The sequence below is a fragment of the Myxine glutinosa genome, chromosome 5 (genome assembly GCF_964187855.1).
Source record: "Myxine glutinosa chromosome 5, kmMyxGlut1.1, whole genome shotgun sequence".
NCBI classification, from domain to species: Eukaryota; Metazoa; Chordata; class Myxini; order Myxiniformes; family Myxinidae; genus Myxine; species Myxine glutinosa.
Window position 1 is genome coordinate 187,988,967 of NC_136265.1, and position 27,555 is coordinate 188,016,521.

General features: G+C 48.0%; 1 protein-coding gene across 1 annotated transcript in view; it reads right to left on the reverse strand.

The window, feature by feature from the left end:
- Positions 1-206: 206 nt before the first annotated feature.
- Positions 207-27,555, reverse strand: part of ANKEF1 (ankyrin repeat and EF-hand domain containing 1) — a 48,170-nt gene continuing 20,821 nt past the window's right edge. The window contains exons 8-13 of the mRNA XM_078779270.1: positions 24,467-24,810; positions 24,102-24,328; positions 23,797-23,889; positions 4,300-4,358; positions 2,566-2,694; positions 207-1,284 (exon numbers count right to left, since the gene is read on the reverse strand). Coding sequence (XP_078635396.1) covers positions 1,147-1,284; positions 2,566-2,694; positions 4,300-4,358; positions 23,797-23,889; positions 24,102-24,328; positions 24,467-24,810 — 990 coding nt within the window. The 3' untranslated portion in view covers positions 207-1,146. The remainder of the gene's footprint in view (positions 1,285-2,565; positions 2,695-4,299; positions 4,359-23,796; positions 23,890-24,101; positions 24,329-24,466; positions 24,811-27,555) is intronic.

The following is a 27,555-nucleotide window of genomic DNA, read 5'->3' on the forward strand; positions in this document are numbered from 1 at the left end:
AACAGGGGCTAATAAGTTTGGGGGTGACAGGAGTAGAAGAATTTGGTGGTATATGTGGGTGCAGGGGTGGTAATAATTCCCATCATATTTGCATATGTAATAAATAAACTAGTACTTCAACATTCTTTCATTCGGGGTTTATGGCCAAAAAATGGCCAATACTCGCTTTGCACCTGTAGCATTGGCTATTTTTTTTTTTAAGTTTTGAGGATAATTATCCTCCCCCCTACTCTCCACTGGAAAAAAAAAGCAAAGCCAACCCACTCAGTGTAGTCCTTGCCATGGGGCCTTCATGGCAGCATTGAACCTAGCTTTAGGCAGAACACCCAAAATAAATAACCCCATCCTCACCCTCCAATCTCTGTCGTCATTCTAATTTTCAAAATCTAATAAGTGACCTCCAGAATGATGTACATTGTAGAGGAACATTTCACAGACAGGACTGGGAGATTAAACGGACCTTTCTCAATACAACGTTCCGATAGGATATTAATCAAACCACACATTAACAGGTCACACCATTTTCAGCTTGCTGTTATAGGAGCTGGTGGAATGCACCTGACACCTGCCTTATCAATCTCCTTTTGAAAAGTGCAGTTCCTGATAATAGAGCATCCATTCCAAGCATTTCTCCTCCATCAGTATTCTGCTTTCATGTTCAGCTCTATTGACCGTGAGATTCTGCCAAAAACCTGACAGCATTCCTTTTGAAGTCCTGCAAACTTTATTCACTTTTCTAAAACTAAGAAGGCCACGAATTATCTGTAGAAACATCTGATGGAGGTTATGTATTCAAAGGCTGTGTAATAACTGGTTAACTTCATAAGGTAAAAGCATAACCTCAGAAGCCTAGGTAACTAAAAGATTCGTGTTGGCCTGTTGTAATTGCAGATCTAAGTTGTCCATAATGGACATAATTCTGTAACCATTTGATGAAAACTTTACATCAATACAATATATCTGTGATTACTTCTCATGATAACTACAAGATGGTATTTTTCAAAATAATTGGTATTATATCTGCATTAACTTGGACCACGATACGTTCTCATTGTAAACGATGCGCTGCTTTTAGTAATTGAGCATTCTCTCATGAAATATGGCGTCCAAAGGCCTCATGGTCAGCCTAGTTCATCCTGTATCTAATTAATTGGGGGTATGTTTCAACACATGCTGTGGGAATGGTGGAACAAATCCAGGAAAATCGACATCCTCTGTCATTCTCAGGCGACGTTCTACACGATGTTGGATTAAATCTTCTTTTGCAGCATTTGGGCTCTGCAACTGAAAAGAAGATGTGTCAGTCATCATAATGGCCATCAAGTATCATCAAATTCTTCTAGTGTTTTGAGCTTTTTTTTTCTTTTTCTATGCCTAGGGACAAAACGATGCATTCATTAAACTTAGCAATTCCATCGACATAGCCATATTCCATAAACATTACTTGTTTAACTAGACAGCATCTGAAAATGCACACCCCGTCCTCGTTCGCTTTGTACTCAAACTGAACTTGATGAAAACAGCTAGAAAAAAATGTGAATTTTAATAATCAATGTTTTCCATGTTCTCTTATTAAAGATTTGTTGAAAATTTGATGACAAAAGTTCAAATGGTAAAAATGTTTTGGTGTGGACAGACATACTGAACAGTTGGTCTGTGTGGACAGTTGGTCTGTGTGCATGTGTGTCGCCATTTTTCTCAGAGTTGGCTGAACGGATCTTCGTCAAACTTTCAGAAGTTCATCAGTGAGTTTCCGAGAGTGTTTTAGGCCAAAAATAAAAAATAAAAAATGAAAAAAAAAAGTTCGTTTTTTTGGAGTTAAAAAATAAATAAATCGCTCGATAGTGCCTAAGCCTTTTAAAATTAATGACAGTTATATACAAGTACACATTCGCATAAATAAATACAAAACAATCACCAGACATTTGAACACAAATAAATCAAACAATTCCGGAAGTGTACGAATTTGGTTGTACGACTTCTTCTTCTTCCTGATCGGCATCACTCTTAACTCAGAAACGTGATGAACGCCACATTCACCCACCAGCATATATATATGAACCCCCTTCCTCTCCTGCCTCCCTTCCCTTCTCCCCCCCCCCTCACCTCCCCTTCACCCCCCTCCCCTCCCTCCCCCCTCTCCCTCCTCCCTCCCTCCTCCCCCAGCAACGCCGGGTACTTCTGTTAGTGGTAAATAAATAAAGAAACTCGGAAGTGATTCAAAAAAGTAGGTCGTCTCTTACTTGATGCGCTGCAGCGGTGTAAATAAGGGCTATTTCTAGTCACTATGACTTCGCCGTTTCACATTTTGACCCAATTGTAAATTTTAAATTCTCATAATAAAGGATTGTTGTTAATTTGATGACAAAAGCTCAAATGGGGGAAAAAATGTTATGCCTTGGACAGACACATGCACACAGAGACATACAAACACTCGCACGTGCGATTGCAAACTCCCATCTCCTGTTTAAAACAACTTTAAAAAAAAAAAAAAAGGAAATGTAAATTTTAACAAGGAGTGTTCTCTATATTCGGGATAATTACAGAGATTTCCATGTAACTTACTGTCTTGGGAATAGATGTGATGCCTTTTTTGCTGAGGATGTTTGAAAGGAGCTTGTCAACTTCCACAATCGTGATTTTGTCAGGGGGTAGTATGTCCGCCCTCGGAGTAGTCCCACTTCTTAAGGAAACCTGTAAGCAAGGAAATTTCACTTTTTTCCTCATGCCATTCCTTCATAATCTCTTGGAACAAACTAGATTGGGCTTTCAAAAGTAAGACCAGTGATGTAAAAAATAAATGGATGCATTAAGGAGCTGTATGGAAAAGATGCTTTTACTGGAGAGTGATGCGGTGGAGATGAAAGGGAGTAATGCAGTATAGTTATTTCATTATTAAATGTTCAGCATAAGACAGACATATGGTATTTGTGTCTACGGCCAGATTATCCCTTGTTAAGCCCTTAAATCTTTTCCTGTGTTATTTGGGATCCGGGGATCAACCGATCAGCCATTGGTTCGTCAGGATTGGGATCTGGACACTGATCTGTATCCGGCAACCATAACTCAATATAAAAGAGTGATGAAATGGGATTATATAACAGGCAAGTGGGTGTATTATAAAATGTGAAGAGGAAGAGTAAAAGTGAAAAATCAAGATGTTACATTTCAAGTATAAAATAAAAAAAATAATTAAATATTGAAACAAATGGGAAAATGGAAGTTCAAATGCATTTCTTTCGGTTTTATAGAACGAAACAATGAACGAGAAAACCCGGCATGCACACATGGCATCGCCTGGCTGTTGTCTGGTACTGCATTTTGTGAACGTCTCAATCACGTGTTCTTCAATGTCTCAAAGTCTCATATCGAAAGCAAATCCACAATCAGGATCGGAAATGCCAATATACTTAATTTTTTTTTATTCCACTTTTACAACAATTGCTCTTTTCTACATCGATCTCAAGCTGATGGAGGAGCATGACAAAGACATTCTCAAACATCAGTACCATGGTTGCCCTTCATAGGTGAAGATGGGAGTTCAAATGTGTTGTTTGTGAACAACCTGTGAACGTTAATTTGTTTATAGTGCAGGAGCTGCTGCCCTAAAAATAATCACTCTCTGAGATAGCAAGCGTGTAACGTGCATCGATGGATATCCAGAAAGAGCAGGAATTAGGCAGGAATACGGAATTTGTTCAGGATGCCGGTAATAATTCACCTACTCTTCACAAAAGACTCTGGAATTTTTTAAATCCACCAATGACAAGTTCTGCCAGAATGATCCTCTTCCAAGGGACACATTGATGTCACACCCTTCATCATGCTAAACACTGGGGTGTCAGTTTGTAGCTGGGTTAAGATTCAAAGGAGAACACCTCCAGGCCATCTTGCTAGCCTTAGACTACAGTTAGACTACTATCATGTGAAATTACAAGGAGATTAGTAGTAAAAGGACAAACACATAGAGCATAAGGGATTTTGAGCCTGGTTTCCCAGCAGTATATGAACCAACCATTGGTTCACATGGGAACACTAAACAGGCCAGACACATGACTCTATCATTCCCGTGAAGATAATGCAAGATCATTGTTGTAAAAGCAGTGACATGTTATAGAACGGAAGATAAAGGATTGGAGGCGAGTATAAGATTTCAACTTGTACGAGTTTGAAAATGAAGCTATTAATGGATGAGCATGTTTAAACTCAGAGGATGTGGTGGAGAGGACATTACTTGGTAATTAAAGCTTTCTTGGAAAAAAAACAACATAAATCTTTTCTTGGGAATCGATTCCTCACCTTGGCATCTTTTGTCTTCGACCTTTGTTTGCCACCTTTAGGTGATTTGTTTTGCTTTCCTTGAGGAAAAAGGTGAGCACACTCAGTGATAAATGTCAGAATGTAGCAGATTATCAAAATTATAACCGGAAAACACTTATACAGATACGACAATGGGCAACAACACTTTAAATCACACACTGGTCAAACAAGTGGAACATGTCTTTCAATCCTGACAAATCTCACACTCTCACTATGTCTCTCAGAAAAGACCAACTAGACAACCCTCCCATCTACTTGCTCAACAATCCTCTCCAAGAAGTTCTGTCACTCAAGCTTTTGGGTTTCACTATCTGCCATGATCTTTCCTGGGAAAACCACATTTCCAATCTGGCCTCCAAAGCCACTCGCCGACTGGGCATCCTCCGTCGTGCGAAGTCCTTCCTTGGCACACCTGAGCTCCTCACCACAAACAAGGCTTTCATCCACAGCTCAATGGAATACTGTTCTCCCCTCTGGGCTGGTGCTTCTTCCTCACACCTAGCTCGGCTTCACGCTGTAGAAACCAAACCCTTCAGAATCATTGGAATCTGCCGCGATGAAGCTAACTCCGAGGGCCTTTCACTCACTCACCACAGGCAGGTTGGTGGTCTTTCTGTCTTCTACCTACTCCTCTCCGGCCTAGCTCCCTCAGCTCTGTCTGTGCTCTGTCTGTGCTCTGTCCCTCAAATATTCCTATAGGTCATGTCATGAAATTCTGTCTGACGTCTGAACCCAGGTGTCATGCGTCTTTTGTCCGCTACGCGGCCGTTATAAGAACTCGGTCATTCAGCGCTATGATCATACCTGAGACATTTACTGTATGCTATGCTGGTGCATAAATAGATGGTACGTACCGCCACTTTGTTACGGCTTGCTTGTGCTCATCTGTAAACTCATTACTAGTTCAGATGTATGCTGAATATTGATATGATGTTCGCTGGTTCTCTTTACAGGTATTGTTAGGGATCAATTGAGATTAAACTCATGATCTGAGCCAATGTTGTAACTCTGATTTTTACAACAATTAATCGAATTACATCCTAATTTGCAGTGCGTCACGTACAATACTACTGAAGTGGAACTACGTCGAATCTACATCAAGACTCGAAGCGCGGTCTACACCCAGTACCTGCTCTCCTCACGACGACAGGTCCCTTCAGAATCCATCGATCACTTCGTTCAGGATCTCCGCCATTTAGCGAAGGACTGTACAGGTGAACCTAGATCCCATGAACAAGTCTGTGACGATTTAATGAGATTCATTTGTTTCCGGGATACACTCACCGATGATACGTCAAAGATTGCTAGAAACTGTCAATTTAACTCTTGAGACAGTCCATAAGTTGGCGCTCGTTTACTACGAGGCGCAGAGACAATCGGAGGCATACAATCGTCCGTATGTCACTGCGGGGCTAACCGGTGAGCGACCGGAGAGGTCTGTGGCAGCGGAGCGAGCGGATGCTGAACCTCCGTTGGAATCGGGGACAACGGACACTCTCGAGGCTTCGGGCCCGAGCATGACAGCCGCTGCTGCCGTGACCCCATCTGCCGGGGGTACCGCAAAGTGCTATTTTTGTGGAAATCGAAATCATTTGAGAACAATTTGCCCCACGCGCGAAGCGACGTGCCATTCGTGCTCACGGAAAGGTCATTTGTCAAAGGTATGCCGATCGACACGGGGCCGTCGAACTCACCCGACATTGTCCGTGCTTTTTGCACAGTCCGGGACACAATCTGCATCTCACATGACCTTGACTAGGATCCACTCACAGCCTGTGAGGCGCCGTTGCGCGCCCTCAACGGGGATTTCCCCGCGAGGGCCTCGCATGGAACGCACGCCCTTGACGGGAACTCTTTCATCGCCCGCGGGGCGATCCACGCCACGCTCGACACTAGCTGGCATCGGACCCGCGCGGGTGGCTCGATCGCCACCTCTGGATGTTTCGACAACTACGCCACGCTCGACACTAGCTGGCGTCGGACCCGCGCGCTTTGCTCGATCGCCACCTCTGGATGTTTCGACAACTACAGGGCCACCCGGGTTAACCAACGCTGTTATTCCAGTCATGATTGAGGGACAGATGGTCAACGCCTTGATCGACACGGGCTCTACTGATAGCTATGTTGACTTGCGGCTCGTCCAGAAGCATGGCTGGCCGATTCTCGGGACAACGCGCAGGATTTTCATGGCTTCCCAAGCTCTTTGGCTGCGTACCAAAGGTGAATGCTGGCTGAAGCTAGTGATCAATGGCCGAATGTTTCCGGATGTGCATTTAATGGTTTTACCAATGTCATGTGCAGAAGTGCTACGAGGTCACGATTTTCTCCGTCGACATGGACGGTTGGAAATGGAATTTGGAGGTGACAATACTCTCTCTGTGTGTGCTCTGGCCAGGATGGAAATTGAACCCCTGATGCTCTTTCCAAATTTGACTCCTGACTGCACCCCGTTGCCGTTAAATCGCGACGATACTCGCGGGCTGACACACAATTTATAGCGGAGGAAACAAGCCGACTTCTAAAGGAAGGTATAATCGAACCTAGTCGATCACCTTGGAGGGCTCAAGTTCTGGTAGTCCAGACAGACAATCATCGCAAATGCATGGTAATCGACTACTCGCAGACGATTAATCGGTTTACGCAATTGGATGCCTACTCACTCTCGGGATTGGATTCCCTGGTTCGGCAGGTGGCACAGTACTCGATCTACAGCACATTAGATCTCCGCAGTGCGTATCATCAGATCCCTATTGCGGAGGCCGATCGCATCTACACCAGGTTTGAATCCGGACAGAGGTTGTACCAGTTCACTCGATTACCTTTTGGGGTCACAAACGGGGTGGCATGCTTTCAAAGGGCCATAGATGACATAATCGCAAAGGATCACTTAACCGATGTCTTTGTTTACCTGGACAATCTAACAGTTTGTGGGTACGATCAGGCCCATCATGATGCTAATTTGCAGCGTTTCCTCTAGGTTGCGTGCACGTATCGGCTAACTCTGAACGAGGCTAAATGTCGCTATTCTGCCCGAACGATAGATCTCCCGGGGTACACCGTGACCTAGGGCACTATCACTCCAGACAAGGAGTGGCTGCGGCCTTTGCTCGACATGGCCCCACCACATGATCGCGCTTTGTTGAAGCGTGACCTCGGACTATTTGCACATTACTCGAAGTGGGTCCAAAATTTTTCTGAAAAGCTCCGCCCACTTGTAGATTGCAAAGTGTTCCCCATGGGTCATGCCGCCAAGGCCGCTTTCCATGGCCTGAAGGCCAACATAGCTGGCGCCGCTGTGTCATCTATCGATGACAGTCAACCCTTTGTTTTGGAAAGCGATGTGTCAGACTACGCGATAGCTGCCACGCTCTCTCAAGGGGGGCGACCTGTAGCCTTCTTTTCAAGGACTCTCTCCTCGGCGGAGAAACGTCATTCGTCTGTCGAGAAGGAAGCGTACGCCATCATTGAGTCTATTAGGAGTTGGAGACCCTAACTGCTTGGCAAATGTTTTGAGGTCATTACTGATCAGCAAAGCATCACGTTCATGTACGACATGTGCCATGTCAACGCATTAAGAACGAAAAGATCACTCGCTGGCGGATAGAGCGAGCCGATTTTTGCTACACTATTAAGTATCGCCCAGGGCAGGATAATCTCGCTGCAGACGCATTATCACGCCCTTCGGTGTGTGTGAGTCTCACCTCCTTTGAGGATCTGCATGTTCTTCATGAAACGTCATGACATCCCGGAGTGACACGTTTCGTTCATTATGTGCACAGTCACAATTTGCCCTACTCTGCTGAGGACATTCAGCAGCTGTGTCGCACTTGCTCCATTTGTGCTGAACTCAAACCTCGTTTCTACAAACCACCGATGGGTACGCCGATTCAGGCTACTCGGCCTTGGGAGAGATTGGCAACGGACTTTAAAGGGCCTCTACCGGCTTCGTGTCTCCCTGCTAGTCCTAGCCTACCGGCCTCGGATAGCTCTTGCTATCTCCTCACGATAGTTGACGAGTTCTCCAGATTCCCTTTTGCTTTCCCATGCAATGATATGTCCGCTGCGACGGTTATCCGGTGACTGCAGATTTTGTTCTCCATGTTTGGGAATCCGGCTTACATACACACCGATCGAGGTGCTGTGTTTCTGTCCCAGGATGTGAGGACCTTTTTGCTTCAGCACAATATAGCTTCAAGCTATACTACCCCGTACAGGCCACAGGCGAACTGTCAGGTGGAAAGATTTAATGGCATTATATGGAAGGCCATTACTCTGGGCCTTAAGTCTCACGGACTAGGACTGGACTGATGGACCTGGATGGTGCACGGGGCGTTAAACTCGATCAGGACTTTATTATTCACAGCTACTAATCAAACTCCTCATGATCGTCTGTTTCGTTACTCGCGCAGTTCTGGTGTTGTTCAACCTTTGCCGGGCTGGCTAGCTGAGTCCGGACCGGCTTCTCCTCAAACGCGTTGTTTGTCAAAGTAAATATGACCCGCTTGTCGACAAGGTTCACATTCTCCAAGCCAATCCCGAGCACACTCAAGTGCTGCTGCCAAATGGACGCGAGTCTACAGTCTCGGTGCGTCATCTTTCTCCGTACGAGGATACCGTTCAGCCGGAACTCAGCCAGGGGGACCCGTTGATGGGGCATTCACCATCAACTCCGCTCCCGCACACACCCGATCCGGTCGGCCCTGAGCCGCCGCCGCCGTCTCCCGAGATAGGCGGTTATTTCGACGTGGGGGAATTTGGTCTCACGGTTGAAGCTCCCGATGCTTACCGAACATGCGCCAGAAGAGAAATTCGCCGCCCTGATCGCTACGGCTGGGACTGACATGCATTGCTACTCTATGTACCCTTTTGCTAACTGACGTTTTCTATACTGCAATTCCGCTTGCTTTCACCCCTAGGGGTAGTGTATATTTAACGCCGGGGAGAATGTCATGAAATTCTGTCTAACGTCTGAACCCAGGTGTCATGCGTCTTTTGTCCGCTACGCGGCCGTCATAAGAACTCGGTCCTTCAGCGCTATGATCATGCCTGAGAAATTTACTGTATGCTATGCTGGTGCATAAATAGATGGTATGTACCGCCACTTTGTTACGGCTTGCTTGTGCTCATCTGTAAACTCATTACTAGTTCAGATGTATGCTGAATATTGATATGATGTTCGCTGGTTCTCTTTACAGGTATTGTTAGGGATCGATTGAGATTAAACTCATGATCTGAGCCAATGTTGTAACTCTGATATTTACAACAGGTCGCACAAGATCTGCCAGCAACCCTCTTATGGTTTAACTGCCAAAATCAAGACTCTCTGCTCACCTTCACTCTTTCATTTCTCTTTTCTCCCGCCTATGGAACAAACTCCCACACTCTCTTCAATCCCACTCCTCCCTCCAGGTCTTTTAAACAGCTGTTCACCACCATGTCTTATCTTCCCCCATCCAAAACCTTGATGTTTTCCTTGCCACCTCCCCACAAGTCCTCTCCCCCTCCCACAGATCTCCCGATGTCCCTGTTCTCTACTGTTGTACCTGTGTGCTTCCCACATTCTCCACATCTTGTCTCCTGCTCCCTTTGTATGTTTTATGTGTCGATTTTTTTTTTGTAATTAATGTTAGCTCTTACACGAGCCTCAATCTTGTATACAAAATAAATAAATAAATAAATAAGAGACATCATCATCTATTACTAAAATAAGTGTGTGTGTGTGTGTGTGTGTGTGTGTGTGTGTGTGTGTGTGTGTGTGTGTGTGTGTGTGTGTGTGTCACGCTTCATTCTAAAGGGTTCCTGCTATCGTAGGATTAGTGTCTGGGAAACATAGAAGGAGCACACAAAATTATATAAAGTAATACTTCTCAAAGATATAGAAATATATATAATAGTACATGGAGGGAGCACACAAACAACAACAACCACAGCCACGATGACAGCAGCAACAACTGTGTTATAAAAGGTCCATTTTTCACGCGTTTCTCTCCATTTTACATCCTCATTGAGATTCACAGATAGACATCCAATATGTTCACAGATAGACATACAATATGTTCACAGATACATGTACAATATGTTTGTGAAGTACATCCAATATGTTCACAGATAGACATCCAATATGTTCACAGATAGATATTGTTACGGACGCGGTTAAAGGATGTTATTTTACCGAGCGGTGGTATTACCGCGACTGAACAGTTATTCCCTGACTAGAACCCGATTCCACCCAAACGTTGGCCGTATCGCACCGCAGCTGCTCAATATGGAAAACTCTAAAGCGACCGAATACAAAGAGGAAGAAGACGTACAGAAGAGTAATTGGATTTATTATTTACACATATAAGCAGGAAGAAAGCAGTCACGTTTATTTACAGAAGATATTAGATACACAGTGCAACGCTAGCTTACCTACAGTCTTAATTAACCCAGGGACAGAACAAACAAGGACAGACTCATGTGGGGAATGATGATAGGACTAGCGGGAGATGGATGGCTGGCGGGATAGGGAGGTCCAACTGGTCCTGCAACCGATCGACTCGTTGGGCAGCCGCCGCCCCTTCGCGGCCCTGCTCCAAACTGCCGTCCAGGCCTCACGCTGCTGTGGCTGCAGTTTCGGTGGCTCCAGCTGCAGTAAATGCAGTTTCGGTGGCTCGAGCTGCAGTAAATGCAGTTTCGGTGGCTCGAGCTGCAGTAAATGCAGTTTCGGTGGCTCGAGCTGCAGCTCAACTCTGGACTTCTCTCGGACTCAACTCAAAGCGCCTCTCTTGGACTCAACCGCTTGGACTCCCTCTCGTCTCTCTGTAAAAGCTCATCTCTTTTTGGAAACGCCCTGCCTGCGGGTTATATAGGCCCCGCCCCTCAACCTTCGCGAACCTCCTCGATGTTTCTCTCCACACCCTCTCCAAGTCCAACCCCTTGTTCGTGGTTGGTTGAGTGGGGCTGACTCACTCCTCCCCTCTATGACGAGGTGGGGACCCGCCTTTCTTCCCCAACCCTGCCTCGTGGCCAATGGCGGCAATTGTTGGTTGGCAATGCGAATGGCAATTGACGAAAAGGGGGAATGGAAGTTTTGGGAGTGGGAATGAAGGGAATCTATCTCTTTCACTGGTGCAATGGAGTATTTCAATTAATGGGAGACACAGCCTTACCCTAAAACACATAATAAGATATAAGCTATTGAACAGGGGTATTCTATGATTAGCTGTGGTGTGGATGCTTTATGGACTAATTATGGGACGCCCTTTGACCTTTACACAGCTCCGGAGGCAGGAGGCACAGACTCAAGCAATAATAATAATACACACAATCAAAAAAATACAGTCCTCATATCCACAACACTGCACCCTCCTCCTCTTAGGCACGTCCCGGGCCTACAACTTTTATTTAGTGTGACACGTAGGTGTAGTTCCCTCTACTTTTAACCTGACCCTGAGTGCGACAGTTTTAAAACATAAATAAATGTGTCCCGCTGCTCCATTGCACCCTGCCTAACAGACTTACGCCCACAGTTAACCGAATTGCGGAATGGTCTTCAAACTATACATTGACGGTGGGGAGCATTATTTACACTGACTCTGCTTTTATTTACAAAACTAACCCAGGACCTGTAATTGTTCTTTCTGGGGGGGAGACAGTCTGCTCTGCATCAATGCACCATGAAAGCACCCAAAAACGCACCAACACACCCTCAAGCACCAATCGGTGCAGTCACCACAGTTCATCAGTGTTCAATGCATGAAAATATACTCAACAACCCCTAACCCTGCAGGTGATCTCTTGCTCTTCGGCTCCCTCTGCTGGTTATTATTATTGTCTTCCAGTTGTTGTCTTTCTTTCATTTTCTTACTGGCGGCCTATTTGTATTAAAACTTGCACCCAATGTGTCCGTTTTTATTTTATTTATGGCCCACAGGGGCTGACTATGTGTGGTTCACCTGCGGGGCATCGGTGCCCTGTGATCAAGGTCCGCCAGCAAGATTTCGGGCCCTCATGGCCGGTTCCAGCAGAGGGGCCATGCCCCAACCGATGGGGTCCATACGTGGAGCTCGGCCACAGGCATGTGGTCCATCATGTGGTGCATCGATGCAGACAGCTGGTTCTGGGAATTCCGGGCGCACAATGGAGGACTCACGCACGCTCCCCTCGGCGCCCAATGGCGCACAGGTCATGTGGGAGACAAAAGAGACAAACGAGCGAGGGGTAAGGTCACAAGGGTACACATCAATAAGGCAATGCAAGGCGAAAGGCGTACGGAGAGCGAAGTGAGAAAGCTCGTCCCTACCGTACGTCACCCCCCTGTCACCTACACTACCCTTGCCCTTACCCCATATGTACAAAAATCTACACATTTACCAATCCGTCGCTACCTTCCGTCTTCCCCATATTTCCCATACCAAATTCGTCACTACAATCCCTCTACTTCAAAATTTGCCATCACCCAAATTCGTCATCAATCCTCATAAGGAGGAAGAGATGGAACATCAGCACAATGTCACACCCACGTCATGATGTGTCTCACAATCCAAAACATTTGCATCATAAAATAATCAAACAACCTGGCATGGTGTGGAGTACCTGTCACCTCAGGTGAGTGGATGCAGATGGTGCGAGGAGACTTCAATCCTAACTATCCTCTAAATGACATTAACACACTTTACACTACCCGGGGTCTTGCCCTGCCAATCCATTGGCCACTTACACTATGGGTTCTAATAACCAATTCCCATTGACCAAACTGTGGTGCTTCTCAATTTGGGGTCTCACTCCCCCGATTCATCTCCCGGTGCCCTTGCACAATTTCTGGGCTGTGACGTGTAGCTCTCCCAGCAGGTCTACCCACCTGCACACCTCCACCACTGCAGTTGCCACCCGAGCTTACCTGCTCCTTAACCTAACCTATCTACTGGGGAAGGCCCCTCCTGGCTCTGTCACCCCTTGGTGCCCTCTGGCACTGGGCTACCCGGGTCCGTCCTCCGGATCCTCGGGCCCCATCCACACAACTCTACCGGCTCCCAGAGCCCACCTGCGGCCTCACCTGGCCGACATCCTCACAGTGGTGGAGTGCCCAACCAACTACACACACTAACAGGCTACACGCCCAGCCATTTCCACAACACTAATGCACCCATCCAAATACCATTCTTTCACCTCGCACCACAGATGCCAATATCCAACCACAATTTACCTATACCCTCTACCTAACACTTACACTGCCCGCCCCGGGTATTCGTGATGGGGGTCCATCCTTCCCCCATTCACACCTTCGCACCATCCACTCCACTCCATAGTTTCCACCATACTCACTCCACGACCATCCATTCCAATACTCCAGATATTCCACACTACCATTTATTCCACATAGCCACATACACCTGTTGTTGCACACCTGTGCAATCACCTGGTGCCACCTGCACCCTCCTCCTCTTCCTGGACCATTTGGTCAACACCACACGCAATCACCACTACTCCCTCCTACACTGCTCCATACACCTGTTCAGTTGCACACCTGTGCAATCACACCTGTTCAATCACACCTGTTCCTTACACACTGCTCAATACACTTCTATACACCTCCAACACTCACACGGCATCATCTCATCCAACTACTCCCCTCTGAAACTTGCGCTTCCCAGTCGTCCCTTTAAACTATTGCGCTCCCTCGTCATTATCATCCACTCTAATCTACCTGCGTCCCCACTACAGGTATCTTTGTCACTAACTAACCTTAACGTTACCTAATGTCAATCTCTAGGGCCCTACACATTATCCAAACCCTCCCTCGGCGAGCTTACACTGCCATCAACCCCTTAAGCTAGTGCTCCTTTGCCCCCCGCTGTGAGGGATGGTGGATTGGCCATCCCATCACATGGGGCATTTCCCACTACCATCCCCCCAGTCCTCTGACGCTACGAGCCCCCGTCGCAAGAGGTACTGGGTCCTGCCTCGGCATCTAGAGCCGAGGCGATCCATGAGGGCGCCTGCTCGCCGGCATAAGGTCTTATCCGGTCGGCATGGACGATCCGAGGGGGGGCCCGTGGCCCCATTTTGATCTTAATGACCACGTCACAGATTTGCAACAGGATGACTCCCGGGCCTTGCCAGGGTGAGGTGAGTTTTGGGCACCTGCCCTTCCGCCTCCGGGGATTAAAGAACCAAATCTTCATCCCCGGAGCGTATTGACTCCCCTGGCTCTGGTCGTCATACCTGCGCTTCATCTTGGCCCCCGCCAGATGGAGCTGGCGGCGGGCGAAGGCATGGACCCGCTCCATGCCTTCCTCCAAGTGACGTGCGTAACCCTCCCTCGGCGGTGTGTCCGTGGTGTCTGGCACGGGACCGCGTAGCAAGTCGGCGGGAGCCCGTAACTCCCGCCCATACATAAGCAACGCTGGACTGCATGCGGTGGCCCCATGCTGGCTAGTTCGGTAGGCCATCAACAGGTACGGGAGATGTTCGTCCCAGTCATCCTGACGGGTGGTGGTGAACAATGCCAGTTGTTGGATCAGTGTTCGATTGAACCTTTCCACCATCCCGTCAGATTGTGGCCACAAGGGCGTGGTTCTGGTTTTCCGAATTGACAGGAGTCTGCACACATCTTTTAATAATTGACTCTCAAAATTTCGTCCCTGATCGGTGTGCAGCTCCTGTGGAATCCTGTGCCGACATACAAATCCTTCTACGAAGGCCTGCGCCACAACCCCGGCTTCTTGGTTGGGGAGGGCATAGGCCTCCGGCCACTTGGTGAAATAGTCCATTACAACGAGGATATACTTATTACCTTGGCGGGTGCGGGGCAGCGGTCCTAGAATATCCATAGCCACCCGCTCAAGGGGGGCCCCCACCTGATGTAATTGAAGGGGGGCCCTCATCCTCCGTGCTGGTCCCTTTTTGGCAGAACAGGCGTCGCATCTCCGACACCAGTCCTGTATGTCACGCCCCATATTCACCCAATAGAACCTCCGGCGGACCCGAGATATTGTCTTTGTCCTGCCCAAATGGCCGCCGGAGCGGGTACCATGCACCTGTTGTAATATGACGTTCTTGAATTTGTCAGGGACTATCACCAGCCAGGAAGTTCTATCAGAGGGAACCTCCACCCACTTGCGATATAAGATGTTGCCTTTCAACTCCAGGGTCTGCCACTGAGCCCAATACGCCTTTGTTTGCGCCCCGAGGGGGGTGACCTCTTCCCCCTTTGGTCTTTGCCCCAATTTGACCCAATTGAACACCGGCCCCAGGACAGGATCCTCCTGCTGGGCCGTGCTCCAAGCCAATTCTCCAAATTCCTCGTCCGCGGTTAGTGGCAAAATTGGCCCTCTCACCCGGGTTGCCCGGACGACGAGAATCGGGGCAGAATCGCCCAATTGCTCCCTCTCCTCGTGTCTCGCACAAAATTTGCAGTTTTCCCCCAGACAAGGACGCCGAGAGAGTGCGTCCGCATTACCATGGGCCTTCCCGGCCCTATGGGTCACATTGAAATCGTACTGCTGCAACTTTTCCAACCACCTTGCAATTTGGCCCTCCGGTTCCTTGAACCGAAGGAGCCATTGCAGGGAGGAATGGTCAGTTCGAACCGAAAATTTCTGCCCGTACAGGTACGGGTGGAAATGGTTCATGGCAGCCAGCATAGCCAATAACTCTTTGCGAGTGACACAATAATTTCGCTCGGGCCTACTTAAGGCCCGACTATAGAAACCGATCACTCTCTCCACGCCCTCCTGTGTCTGAGACAAAACTGCGCCCAATCCTTCCTGGCTCGCATCCGTGTCCAGGGTAAATGCCCCGTTGCTAGTGGGGTAAGCTAGAAGGGGTGCGGATGTTAAACACCCCTTCAACTTTTGGAAGGCCTCGTGGCACTCCCGCATCCAATTAAATCGCGTCCCCTTCTCCGTAGGCCGGTGGAGGGGACGGGCCAACTCCGCAAATTTCGCCACAAAGCGCCGGTAGTAGGAGCAGAGTCCTAAGAATCCCCGCACCTCTTTGATGGTACGTGGTGCGAGCCACTCCTCTATCGCTTTAATTTTGTCTGGGTCCGTTTTTACCCCCTCGCAGCCGATCACGTGACCGAGATAGGTCACCTCTCTTGCAAACAAAGTGCACTTACTCGGGTTCAGCTTTAACCCTGCCTGTCTGAGGCACCCGAACACCTGGTCCAAATTAGCTAACGCCTGGGGGAAGGTCTTGGCATGTACCAGGACGTCATCCAGGTATACCAGGCATGATTGCCATGGCATGCCGCCTAGCACATGCTCCATTAATCTCTCAAAGGTGGCGGGGGCGTTACACAAACCAAACGGCATCACAGTGAACTGATACAGCCCCTTACCTGTGGAAAATGCCGTTTTCTCCTTCCCTGTCCGATCCATCTCCACCTGCCAATACCCACTCTTGAGGTCCAAAGTTGTGAACCAATTTGAGCCCGGAACGGCATCGAGGGTGTCATCAATCCTTGGCAGGGGATATGAGTCCTTGAGTGTCACGTTGTTTAGCTGGCGATAGTCCACGCAGAACCGCGTGGTCCCATCCTTCTTTTTGACCAGCACAACAGGTGACATCCAAGGACTTCCCGAGGGCTCGATCACACCTGCGTCGAGCATTTTTTCAACCTGCTCGTCAGCTTCCGCCCTCTTGCTCCAAGGGAGCCGTCGGGCGGCCTGACGAATAGGCCGGGCCTCACCGGTGTGGATCTGATGTTTCACCAGGCCCGTACGTCCAATATCCTCGGTGGACAAGGAGAAGAGGTCCAAATGGGACCCAACCAGTTTGTGTAAGGCCTCCCTCTGGGTACCTCCCAACTCTACACTACTACGATTTACCATCTCGCAAATGGGATCGGGCCAATTCCTAGAACTTATTGAAGGCTCCCCCTGGGGCCGGCTCGGCTGGACGTTCTCGCCCCTCACTGACGCGACTTCTCTAACTGGGGTGCAGCCAGCTATCTTCGTGCCCCTCCATATAGTGCGTGGTTCTGTGCTAATATTAATTACTCGGACGGCCACTACCGGCCCGTCCGTTTTTACAAGGGTGCGGCCCACGATTAAACCAGGTATGGATCGCGCTGCCACCGGTTCGACCAGGCCGCAGGATTCCTGCCATGTCGGGCGGGCTAACCATCGGGCCGGCACTACGGCCTCGGCCCCCGGAGGGATGGTCACGGCCTCAGGAGCCTCCAGCTCCACCCTCTCGGTCGTGCTCACCCCCTCCAATGGTAGCTCCTCCACCCCCCATTGCAGGATCCCCCGGCCCAAGTCGATTTTACAAGCGCCGGCAGTCAACAAATCCAACCCTATTAAGCACGGGTCGCACACCTCCGCCACCCAAACCTCTATCTCTTGCTTTACCGATCCCAACTGGAGGGTCACAAAACCACGCCCTATGATCGGAGCCGTTGTCCCGGTAGCCAGCTGCAAGCTATGATTTTCCAGACGCTGGATTTTACCCCAGCCGTCTGCACTCGAATTAAGGACCACGGGGCTGATGATCGTGGTGCTGGCTCCCGTGTCCACCACGGCGTCTACCCCCACGCCGGCAATTTTGCACCGAATTGTCAAACTACCCGTTCCAATTTGGCCACAATGAATGACCTGTCGCGTCAACGAGGGCTTCTCCCCATCCCCTACTGCCGAACACCGCCCTGCATGCCCGGCACGTTCTAGTTTCCCGGGCCCTGGCGGGGGGGTGTCTGAGGTCGGCTAGGCCGATCGATACGGGGCGGAGTTGAGGGCATCGGTTGGCGGGGAACGTCCCGGCGCGGAGCTCGACACTCCCACGCACGGTGACCCATCCGAGCACAATTATAGCACCTCACCTGGTAAGGTGCTTGCCTCCGGTATTCCAAATTCCCCCCCCTGTATGTCCGAATTGGGGTACTCTGTCGGGGACTACCGGGGGCCACCACTAGGGCCGCCTGCCATGGTCCAGGTCCCGCCAGACGCCGATCCACCAGCCTCCGAACCATGCTCTCCAGGTCAGGGCCCCCGTCGGGGGCGGGCCCCCTTAGGGGGCCGCCCCCCATCTCGGGCCCCACCTGACGCACCGCCACTGCATGGCGCTCGCCTCCCCGGGCCAGGGGCCTCGCTGCTTCCCAACGGGCTGCAGCGTCGGCCGCCTGACTCATGGTCTGCGGGCGCCACATGGCGAGCTGTTGTCGGAGCTCCAGATCCGGAAGGGCCTGAATAAAGTGATCCAGCGCCAGGCTTTCCTGGGAACTCGCTGCCATGTCCGCGTGTGCAATCCCTACCGCGCGGCGAATATCGTGAGCAAGTTCCCCGATGGTCTCCTGGGGCTTGCGTTTACGCTGCGCAAGTTGAGCTTTAACAAGCTCGCTTTGCTGCTCAATACCGAAACGGTTAATTAAAGCCGCACGGAGAGCTGGCAGGGTGAGAGCACCCGGTGGTAAAGCTGTCAGCACCTCCGCCGCCGCACCGCGCAGTGCCCCTACCAGGTGTACTCCACCTTCGTCCGGATTCCAACCGTTGCCTTTACACACGTACTCAAACTGTGCCAGGTACGCCCTCAAATCACTCTTGCCATCATACGGCGCGAGTGGGACTTTGTGGGTGCCCGAAGGTCGGACCCCGCGCGTCACTCCCTGCGGGATCAACGCGGGACCAAACCGCTCGGGCTCCCACAGTACGCTATTCCCGGGGGGCTCCCGCGCATCCCCCGTCCCTCCAAACACTACCCCCCGTGGTGTCGATGCCTGGGTCGCCCTGCCGCAACCCGCTACCCACTCCATACCCGCACATTCTTGCTCACCAGCACCCCCCTCACTCCCCATAGCCAGACCTCCTTGTACACCTCCTCTTTCCACACACTCCGGACCAGTCATACACCTCACCAGCGGCCTCTCACGAACACCCGGGTCCAAATCAACCCCCAAACCGACTGAAGTTCCCCTCACATCATATACATTTCCGCGTATATCGCCACTCACCTTGGCACCTCGTCGTCGCACCTCCTCTGCCACCTGCAAACTCTTTATTTGGTTAGCGAGCACACCATCACGATTTGAGCACCGACCTTGTACATATTCCATCACCTCCTCCTTTATCTCCTTTTTAGTTTCCCTCCGTCTTTTCTTAATTTCAATCACCCCCTCTTCCACCTCCTCTAATTTTTCCTTTACCTCCTTCATTTCCCGGTGCGCCCCCTCTATCTCTTCCTCTAACGCCACCTTAACCGTTTCTATGTGCGTCCTCCCCTTCCGGTCCTTCGTCTCCATTACTTCTGTCACCTCGTCCAACCTCTTCGTCAACCCCTCATGCACCATCTGACATTCCTTCTTTGTCGCTATTAATTCGTTCTTGATGTCTTTTTATGTCGCTTTTAACCCCCCGATTATTAGAGTGTTCTTTTCCACTTGGTCCACTAGTTCCTTTTGTCCCACTGTCAGCTGTTCTACTCCCTTCGTCAGACCCTCTATTCCCCCCTGTAACCTAGCCGTATTATTCCTCACCTCTTTCTCTATACGCTTTTCACCTCGCTTTACCTCCTCGCGTACCCCCGAGACCTCCTCACTTACACCTCGTTGTATCTCCTCTTTCATCTCCTCCCTCTCTTTTGTAGATGCTACCCTCATCTGTCCCAATTCATCCCTCTGAGCATCCAATTTACTTTCTAACCCGATTTTCACCTCCTCTATCTGGTTCCCCATCTGTTCGATTTCGCGGGCGGATTGCTCCCCTATTTCCCGCAATTTGTCTTCCATCCTATTTTCTAACCCCATTAACCCATTTTTCACCCCCTCTAACTGATTCTCCTGGGCAGCCATTCTATTTTCCACCCCCGTTAACCCATTCTTTACCTCTTTTATCCCGTTGTCTAACCCCTCAAATTTGTCGTCTAACTTCCCAAATTTCTTGTCTAATCCCTTAAAATTATTGTCTAAGCCCTCAAATTTAGCTTCTAGCCGTTCCCCCATTTCTCCCATTTTGCCCCCCATTCGCCCCCCATTTCGCCCATTTTGCCCCCCAATTCGTCCCTCATTGCCCCCATTTGCTCACTCTGAGCATCCATCCGGTTCCCCATTTGTCCCATTCGCTCACCCTGAGCATCCATTTTTGCTTCTAGCCTGTCCATAAGGGCCCCCATTTGTAACATAAAAAGGTCCGAATTCCCCAGCGGCGCTGCTACAGTCACGGGCGCGGCTAGATTTGGTGCCGCTATACCCACGTGCGCGAGGACGCCATTTTGTGCGTCTGATACTCCCTCAACCACATTGCCAATGTTCTCCTCTACTTCGTCCCTCTGATCCTGGGTTACTCCTAACCCCTCCTCTAGCTCACCCACCGGCATTCGATCGCCTTGACCAGCCATGGCGCGATTTCAAAATTCGGGTTTTTCTTTAAAACACAATTTTTCAGCAGCTCGTAATTTTGAGCGCGTTAAGCGTGCTTCGGGCCTCGTATCTCACTCCCCGACACCAATTGTTACGGACGCGGTTAAAGGATGTTATTTTACCGAGCGGTGGTATTACCGCGACCGAACAGTTATTCCCCGACTAGAACCCGATTCCACCCAAACATTGGCCGTATCGCACCGCAGCTGCTCAATATGGAAAACTCTAAAGCGACCGAATACAAAGAGGAAGAAGACGTACAGAAGAGTAATTGGATTTATTATTTACACATATAAGCAGGAAGAAAGCAGTCACGTTTATTTACAGAAGATATTAGATACACAGTGTAACGCTAGCTTACCTACAGTCTTAATTAACCCAGGGACAGAACAAACAAGGACAGACTCACGCGGGGAATGATGATAGGACTGGCGGGAGATGGATGGCTGGCGGGATAGGGAGGTCCAACTGGTCCTGCAACCGATCGACTCGTTGGACAGCCGCCGCCCCTTCGCGGCCCTGCTCCAAACTGCCGTCCAGGCCTCACGCTGCTGTGGCTGCAGTTTCGGTGGCTCCAGCTGCAGTAAATGCAGTTTCGGTGGCTCGAGCTGCAGTAAATGCAGTTTCGGTGGCTCGAGCTGCAGTAAATGCAGTTTCGGTGGCTCAAGCTGCAGCTCAACTCTGGACTTCTCTCGGACTCAACTCAAAGCGCCTCTCTTGGACTCAACCGCTTGGACTCCCTCTCGTCTCTCTGTAAAAGCTCATCTCTTTTTGGAAACGCCCTGCCTGCGGGTTATATAGGCCCCGCCCCTCAACCTTCGCGAACCTCCTCGATGTTTCTCTCCACACCCTCTCCAAGTCCAACCCCTTGTTCGTGGTTGGTTGAGTGGGGCTGACTCACTCCTCCCCTCTATGACGAGGTGGGGACCCGCCTTTCTTCCCCAACCCTGCCTCGTGGCCAATGGCGGCAATTGTTGGTTGGCAATGCGAATGGCAATTGACGAAAAGGGGGAATGGAAGTTTTGGGAGTGGGAATGAAGGGAATCTATCTCTTTCACTGGTGCAATGGAGTATTTCAATTAATGGGAGACACAGCCTTACCCTAAAACACATAATAAGATATAAGCTATCGAACAGGGGTATTCTATGATTAGCTGTGGTGTGGATGCTTTATGGACTAATTATGGGATGCCCTTTGACCTTTACACAGCTCCGGAGGCAGGAGGCACAGACTCAAGCAATAATAATAATACACACAATCAAAAAAATACAGTCCTCATATCCGCAACAATATACAATAGGTTTGTGAAGTACATCCAATATGTTCACAGATAGACATGCAATATGTTCACAGATTGACATACAATATGTTCACAGATAGATATACAATAGGTTTGTGAAGCACTTACAATATATGTTCACAGATAGACATACAATATGTTCACAGATAGACATACAATATGTTCACAGATAGACATACAATATGTTCACAGATAGACATACAATACGTTCACAGAAAGACATACAATATGTTCACAGATAGACAAACAATATGTTCACAGATAGACATACAATATGTTCACAGATAGACATACAATATGTTCACAGATAGACATACAATATGTTCACAGATAGACATACAATATGTTCACAGATAGACATACAATATGTTCACAGATAGACATACAATATGTTCACAGAAAGACATACAATATGTTCACAGATAGACATACAATATGTTAACAGAAAGACATACAATATGTTCACAGAAAGACATACAATATGTTCACAGATAGACATACAATATGTTCACAGAAAGACATACAATATGTTCACAGAAAGACATACAATATGTTCACAGAAAGACATACAATATGTTCACAGAAAGACATACAATATGTTCACAGATAGACATACAAGAAGTCTTTTGTTTAAACCCATCAGCGAAGCGACAGGGGCATGCATAGTAGGCTACATTCAAAAAGCAATAATACAAAACTTTACTAAAATGGCTCACGATCAATTTAACCACACACATGTCATGTGACTGGCGGCACACTGAGGCTTGTTTGAATCCTTGTTTGAAAATCCAAAATGAAAATGATGAGATTTGTTTTAAATTGTTTCGAATTTTTTCCCCCCAAACAATGAAGGATGTATTTGACAGTTTGTTTATTTGACCATATTAAACACTCAAACATGAAAGTTATTCCATGTAAAAGTAAGAATTTATCATGAATTAAAACACCATCAAAAGGGTTCCCTAACATGACAAAGTAGAGTGGTTCGATGGCGGAGGAGCTCATCCCGGTTCAATGCACCCCCTCCCAGATCATGTACATCCCACAGGTGAAAGATTGCTCGGGTAATGCGCTCTCAGGTATTTGGGCAGCTATGGGTCTATCAATCACCTGAGATAACCGAGATAAAGGAACATCTCAGTAGTAAGCTTGAAATCTGTTACACAAGACAATGAAACTTGACAACAAATTGCGATGGAAATCCTGGGAATGAATTGTGAAGTTGAGGCATGGTGATGGTTCATGTGCAGACTGTGGTGGGTTGGTTCCATCATTTCTGGAAGCATTTCACTGTTAAGCCAACACCAGGTGATTGTGCTGAATTAGCATATGTATAATTTTCCAGGCATTAATAACAGACTTCCTCCATTACGCTGCTACTGGTGTAGACCCTGGTGTTGGGCTAGCGGCTAGGGTGCCGGCTTAGGATCCTAGGATCCTGGGTTCGAATCCCGGTCAATCGCTGAATTAACACCAGGGGGGTTGACTCAGCCTGTCATCCTTCCGAGGTCGGCTAATTGAGTACCAGTTCACTGGTAATTCCCTGTTTGTCGTTAAAGGCGGCAAAAAGGGTTGGCGTCAGGAAGGGCATCCGGCCGTAAAACATTGCTTCAAAAAGGGGACCAAAAAACAACAACAACCACGGTTCCCGAAAAAGGCCAACCCCCGCTTTGCGGGGAAAAATGGCCTCTAAAGGTGGTTTTTTTTTCTTTTTCTCCATTACGCTGCTACCCACAACCCTCTCCATTCCCCCACTTCAGTGTATGACTGTTAATTGTGAATTACTTTTTCTGAAACATTTCCAGGTACAAGTGTTGCCTTTGTATTTTTCTTTACCTTTTGGGGGAGGGATGGCTGCTATGTATTCCTCGATCATTTTGATGATGTGAGTATCAGCATATGCATTGGCTACATCAAGGGCTGTGCGTCCTGCATGCACACACGCACACACACACACACACATACACTCCACCACCACCATCACTACCTCCATGTCCACTTTTAATATCCTGGATCTATTTATTCTTGTAGTCATAAGCAATGCATCCACGCAGTTTCTTTGCATTCTAGATAAATTCAAATAAATAATGAAGACAAGAAATTAGAGTGTTGTAGAAAGGAAATGCCTCTGCTCAACTCGCCTGCATGGTTGACAGCCTGCACATCGACCTTGTTCTCCAGTAATAGCCGCACGAGTCCTACACAGCCGCTCTGCACAGCTCGCATGAGTGGTGTGGCCCCCGCCAGGCTTGGACTGTTTGGATTAGCCCCAGCCATCAGCAGGCTGCTGGCGACCTCTTCTTGACCTGCCAGGCATGCGTGGTGCAGTGGTGTCCATCCGAAGTTGTCCTGAGCACTAATATTTGCCCTGGAAATGGATAGATCACAAACTGAAAAGCAGAACGTTAATCAAAATGCCAGGAAGTATTCTTGTAAGACAATAAGAGATAAAACTAAAAAAAAAAGTCAGTAAATGGCAAAAAGGTTATCTGCAGTAATATCTCACCCCAATTGGATGAGCATCTGAGCAAGTTCATTGTTTCCCAGTGAACAGGCCACCATCAAGGGAGTTTTGAAGTAGCGATCCATTACATCAACTGGCACACCTCTGGTAAAGGCTAAGAGTAAGGCTTCAACAAGGCCTGCACGCATGACGGTAGACATTTCCAGGAACGTTGGCTGTGGTGGTTCAACGTGCCATGCCGAGTCATCCTGCAGGGACTTTTCACATGAAGCTACGATGGAAAAGTGCAGCGGGTGAGGACCACACTCGATGAAGTAACCTGGAAGACGGTCATAATATGCATGAGGTGTCAGCGCAGCTGATGACATGCATATCGGCAATGGGATCTGGATTTGTGGAAAGGTGAAAATAGGAAGGCAGGCATCAGGTTACAAATGTTCAAGTAGGCCTGAATTGCATATATATATATATATATATATATATATATATATATATATATATATATATATATATATATATATATATATATATATATATATAGACAGTCACGTGAAAAAGTAAGTACAGTACACCCCATGTAAAGTTTTGACTTTTTCAACATATTTCAACATACAGCTATTTGATCTTCATTTCAACAATATTGAAAGATAAAGGTGATATAATATAACAAATATCATGAAACATTTACATTTTGTAGTCCATTGTATAATTTAAATAAACATAAATGCAAATTTTGCATGTGGAAAAAGTAAGTACACCCTTGGCTCTAATAGGTGGTATTGCCCCCTTTGGCAGAAACAACCTCAAGTAGGCGTTTCTTACAACTGTCTACCAGTCTCTGACATCGACTGGGAGAAATTTTTGCCCACTCCTCCATGCAGAATTCTTTCAGCCATGCGATGTTTGAGGGGTTTCTTGCATGCACAGCTCGTTTCAAATCCCCCCCACAACATCTCGATGGGATTTAGATCCGGGCTTTGACTTGGCCATTCCAGAACCCTCCATTTCTTTCTTTTCAGCCATTCCTTGGTGGATTTACTGGTATGTTTAGGGTCATTGTCATGTTGCAAGGTCCACCTTCGGTTGAGCTTCAACTTTCTGGCAAATGGCCTCACATTATCCTCAAGCACCCTCTGCTACAATGAAGAATTCATAGTGGATTCTCTGATGGTGAGCTGCCCAGGCCCTGATGCAGCAAAGCTGCCCCAAACCATAATATTTCCACCACCATGCTTTACAGTTGGTATCAGATTCTTGTGGTCAAATGCTGTCTTTGGTTTTCGCCAAACATGTCTTCTGGTACTGTGGCCAAATAGCTCTACCTTTGACTCATCTGTCCAGAGCACATTGTTCCAGAAGTGCTGGTCTTTGCCGAGGTGTTCATTACCAAACTTTAGTCTTGCCCTGATGTTCTTTCTGGACAGCAAAGGTTTCCTCCTGGCACACCTCCCATGTGGATCAAATTTGTGCAGCCTCTTTCTAATGGTGGACTCGTGCACTTTGACATCAACAGTGGCAAGAGCTACCTGTAGGTCCCGTGATGACATTCTGCGGTTCTAAGACTTCTTTCAGCATCTTGCGGTCTGCTCTCGGGCTGAACTTGCTGGGGTGGCCTGGCCTGAACAAGTTGGCAGTTGTTTGGAATCTTCTCCACTTGTAGATGATCTTCCAGACAGTCGAATGATTGATTTCAAATTGTTTGGAGATCTTTTTAAATCCCTTCCCAGACTCGTCGGCATTTTATAACCTTCTTTCTGAAGGCCTCAGGGAGCTCTTTTGATCTAGGCATGGTGACGCCGCACACTTCAACAACAATGAGCAAACCAAACTAAATGTATGAGGTTTAAATAAGAGAGGTTCCTCCAAGATGCTCTCTAACGATGTTCTAATCATTTGCACCTGAGCTGGTGCACCTGATTCTAATTTTAGGTATTTGAAGTAGTGATAAATGTAAGGGTGTACTTACTTTTACCACATGTGAAATTTGCATTTATGTTTATTTAAATTATACAATGGACTACAAAATGTAAATGTTTCATGATATTTGTTATATTATATCACATTTATCTATCAATATTGTTGAAATGAAGATCAAATAGCTGTATGTTGACATATGTTGAAAAAGTCAAAACTTTACATGGGGTGTACTTACTTTTTCACGTGACATATATATATATATATATATATATATATATATATATATATATATATATATATATTGTTACGGTCTGCAGATAAGATGTTGTTTGCCGAGCGGAGGCGCCGCGGCCGAACAGTTTTTCCCCGACTAAACCCGATTCCCTGAACGTTGGCCGTATCGCGCCACAGCTATTCAATGAGGGAAAAGACAAAGACGACATGGATGTGAAGAAGAGGAAGACGAAGGCAAAAGGTGGAAAATACTACTAAATTTATTTACTATGTACAGGCTCAAAATAACCAAGGAGAAGGAAAGATAAGAAAATAATATACAGAAGCTTTTAGAGACACAGTGAAAATTACTAATACTAGCTTATACAAACTTAATTAAATACCCAGGACAGAACAAACAGAACAAACTCACGTACACGAATGGGGAAATTGCAGGCAGGATTGGCTGGAAGGAGGTGTGTGCCTGGAGCTTGATCCCACACGGGACGTCGGGCTGGACCTCGACGGCCGCTGATGCCACCGATCCTGTCGTGTGCGTGGGATCACGGGTCGGAGCTGCTTGGTGGAGCCGACGCGCTGGTGGGGGGTCTGGCGTGACGGGTTCTCTCCTCTCTCTTTCTTGGTCCAACCACTCTTTCTCTCTCTCTTGGTCCAACTCTTCCTCTTGGTTCAATCACTCCTCACCACCGACAACTCAACGCAACCATTGACCACTCAACGCAACCACTGACGACCAACCCAGCTCTTTCCAAAACGACACAACTCAGCTCTGCTCTTGTCATGGACCTTTCTTTGTCATGGACCTCTCTACGCCATGGACCTCTCCTTGTCATGGACCTCTTTTTGTCATGGACCTCTTTACGCAACTTCTTGCGCGCGCGCCTTTATAGCGCCTCCGGCGATTAAGCCGCCGGCTTTTAGGACACGCCCATCGGTGTGCTCACCTCGGCCCTGGTTGGTCGCGCGACCCTCTGGCTCCG